Below are 3,504 nucleotides of genomic sequence, written 5' to 3'. Positions count from 1 at the left end.
ACTATAATCTCATGATAGTAACATGTAATTTTTTGTATTATTTGCATTCCAAAGGAAAATTATACACATAAAGCTATATATATTTTATTATAGATATGTAACATATTCTGTGTCATAAAAATAAATTTTCCATTCAGGCCCCTCCGTTTGCAATTTCCATCATTAAAGTCTTACATCATATATTAATACGTATAATTATCACACATAGAATAAATTTATTATACATTCATAAGTTGTGTAACACACTATAAATACAATATAAATTATGTGAACAACATAAAGCATTTAATGACGTGAATGGAAAATTATGTTAAGATACGGCACGGAACATGTTAAGATACTTATTTTGCAGTTTACTTTCTTTTTTGTTCCCAAGTGGTATTTAAACTATTGTTGCTTTTCTCCTAAATGTTATTATGCATATACTCATACACAAAGTAACATCATTACGTGTGACAACATATCTTGAAGCGTTAAATATCATACTTTTCATAACTCATAATTTGACAACTTAATTTACACAGTCACATAATTAGATATAATCTGTACATTCGTTACAATTTAGTATTGAGGTGGATACGGGTTGTAGGGTGCTGGCTGTTGATAAGATCCAGGGGGTGGTGCATAGCCACTTTGCGGATACGGCGAGTATGGTGGCGGATTAGACGGATAACCGCTATAAGGCGGTTGTCCATACCCACTATAAGGTGGTTGCCCATAACCGCTGGGATACGCACCTTCTCTAGACATCGGCTGACCGTTGTAATTGGGATTGGCCCATCCGGGAACAGCTGGCTGTCCTGTTGCACCTGCGACGCCTTGATGGGGTGGTCCGCTCGCGTATCCGTATCCCGGCTGTATACCGGGATACGGTGGCGGACTATCTGTCATGAAGACCGTATTTCCTAGAAAAAAAAAAATTAGTTCAATATTGCATGCTACTCCAAATTAAAAACAAATTAAAAAATCGATTTAATTTAAGACAAATTCACAGATTTTTTGCATAGCTTTTAGATTGAACCTGTGTTTGTGTCATTTTCATGTTGACATGAACATTTTGATTCATTTTATTAGAAGTAAAAGTAGATATATAATATCTGGATTCAATCTAAGTCATGCACAGGAATTTTTGCAACATACTGAAAAAAAAATTACTTAATCCAGCTTATGTTTTACATCAAATTTTTGCAATTACAAACGGCTAAAAATAATTAGCTTTTACGATTTTTGATACATGTGCATGCTCTAGAATATTCTTTATACAAGTGTCAATAATAAATAACATAAAACCATAAAGCTAATATTAAACCTGGTGGAACATCTGGAAACACATTAGTCGGAGGCATCCATCCATAATATCCATTTGGTGAAGGCCTGTAAGCTGAAGGTTGTGCTGGATACCATTCAGACATTGGAGGTACATATGGTGGTGGTGCATCATCCTGTGGACCATTACGTTGAGCTAAAAATCATAAATACAATATATTTATACAATAAAATATCACATGTTCACACATTTAATGTTGTGAAATCTGACATATACTGAATATGCATAAAATACTCTTTACATATAAAAACCTAGATACAACATTCTCTATATGTACAAATCATAAAACTAGATTGTATGATCACAATGTATATCAATCATGAAATGTCTTATATATCTTGTTTCATTTGTATGTGTCTTACCCATTGATGCAGCTCTTAGCAAAGCTTGTGCATAATCCACTGCTCCGCCACTCTTAAATCGCAATTTGAATTTGCATTCTCCAATCCAGTTACCATTTGGTTGGGCGCGGCATTTGCCTGATATATAATTAGCGCCAAACACTGGCTGTTCTAGTTCAATTCCGCTCAATGTGACAAATGGAAAGCTGAATGATTGCATTTTCTCTTTCCGATCTTTAGCATTAAAGATCATTCTGTGAGTAGTCAAGTACAATCTGCCTTCTTTTTTTCCATAAAATTCAGCTTGTTCTTGACCATGAAATTCCATGGTGACATTGTCACAAAATAGTATGATGCTGAAAGCACAGTTACACAATTAAAGTTATCAGTTATCATGATTGTACATTTTCACATGCAATTGTACAGTAATTACAATTAGCATAAGTAACATGTGCGAGAAGATAGATGTAAAACTAGATATTTCGTCGTTGAACATAAATGTAAATTGCATGATTGTATAATTGAAGTGTGTGTAATTGTAAAGCTGAGTTTGATCAACTGACACGGATGTCGACAACAAGCTAATTGTCACGGAAAGGCTATGGCGGTACTACGTTGCAGACGTCATGAGATCGAGAATATTCCAGATAAATAATTTTGTGCGACTAAAGTAAATCGAATCATTTACAAAACATTTTGCAACTCTTACCATTCACCAGCGTGAAGAAGAACTCCGCCGTTTGCGTGTGCCGTGTTCAATGACATGGTTTTCTTACGTCAAAATACAAAAGATGATCAGAACGTTACGCCGAACGTCAGTCAGTTAGACTTCTCTCGATGACATACGTGTTTCTAAGAACTCCGAAAATCGCCAGTTATCAAGAGAATTATACTGCGTCTATTGGTATTGGTGCGAAGTGGCTAAGTAGACCGCTTCAGGTTGGTCCATACGCCATTCTAAAGCCCCTTGCACAATGGANGGAATAGCGATAGCGATCAAGAGGCATGATAGTGCCTCGCGCCAAGTATACGCGCAAACAAAGTGCGCGCGCGCTGCGCGAGGTACCCCGTGCCTCTTAAGGGTCGTCTACAATGGAGAGTTGTAGGCCGTAACAGTAAGAAATTGACAAATCACAATTGATTATTCTTCTGTACTTTGTCTGTGATTGGTCAATTTCTTACTATTACGGCCTACAACTCTCTATTGTAGACGGCTCTTTAGGCCTGTTCTACAATACAGTCGTAAGTCGTAAGAAATTGACCAATCACAATCGATTATTCTTCTGTGATTTATCTGTGATTGGTCAATTTCTTACGACTTAGAGCTTACGACTGTATTGTAGAACAGGCCTTAAGGGTCGTCTACAATGGAGAGTTGTAGGCCGTAATAGTAAGTAATTGACCAATCACAGACAAAGTACAGAAGAATAATCGATTGTGATTTGTCAATTTCTTACTGTTACGGCCTACAACTCTCCATTGTAGACGGCTCTTTATACGCGAGAATGGCCATTTATGCATTTCGAGATTTTTAGATCTCAAGAATCGGCTAAACCAATCGAGTTTGGCCTAGACTCAATCCAAAGTTGAGATCGAGGCACGAAAAAAAGTATTTCGTGGTTTTTTTTTCTCCGTGCCTTCCCAACGAAGATATCTTGATACAAAGTCCAAAATCTCGATAAATTAGGTTTTATAAGAAGTAAGGCCCGAATTCATAGTCGCTTCTCAAATCTTAGATCTCGGGGTCAATTGTGTATCTTTGTCGAATATTCTCATTTCTCGCACTTTCATCTCACATGAAAAAATACGCGCGATTGGCTATGAGCATAGTGAAAA

The 3,504-nt window shown here is 36.6% G+C and overlaps 1 protein-coding gene across 3 annotated transcripts in view; it reads right to left on the bottom strand.

Annotated features, from left to right (window-relative positions):
• The window catches only part of LOC109860898 (WW domain-binding protein 2), a 4,537-nt gene extending 1,925 nt beyond the window's left edge, over nucleotides 1-2,612 (bottom strand). Inside the window, exons 1-4 of one of the 3 annotated variants that reach the window (XM_020440312.1) lie at nucleotides 2,378-2,612; nucleotides 1,690-2,024; nucleotides 1,310-1,462; nucleotides 738-905 (exon numbers count right to left, since the gene is read on the bottom strand). In XM_020440312.1, coding sequence (XP_020295901.1) covers nucleotides 738-905; nucleotides 1,310-1,462; nucleotides 1,690-2,024; nucleotides 2,378-2,433 — 712 coding nt within the window. In that variant the 5' untranslated portion in view covers nucleotides 2,434-2,612. Of the gene's footprint in view, nucleotides 1-6; nucleotides 906-1,309; nucleotides 1,463-1,689; nucleotides 2,025-2,377 lie in introns of those variants that run through there. The other 2 variants (XM_020440314.1, XM_020440313.1) reach the window with 2 other exon arrangements.
• Between the last annotated feature and the right edge of the window lie 892 nt (nucleotides 2,613-3,504).

The sequence above is a fragment of the Pseudomyrmex gracilis genome, unplaced genomic scaffold (assembly GCF_002006095.1).
Source record: "Pseudomyrmex gracilis isolate BER0280 unplaced genomic scaffold, ASM200609v1 scaffold_502, whole genome shotgun sequence".
NCBI classification, from domain to species: domain Eukaryota; kingdom Metazoa; phylum Arthropoda; class Insecta; order Hymenoptera; family Formicidae; genus Pseudomyrmex; species Pseudomyrmex gracilis.
Note: the sequence above shows the minus strand (reverse complement) of the source record. Positions and strands in the feature narration are given on the sequence as shown.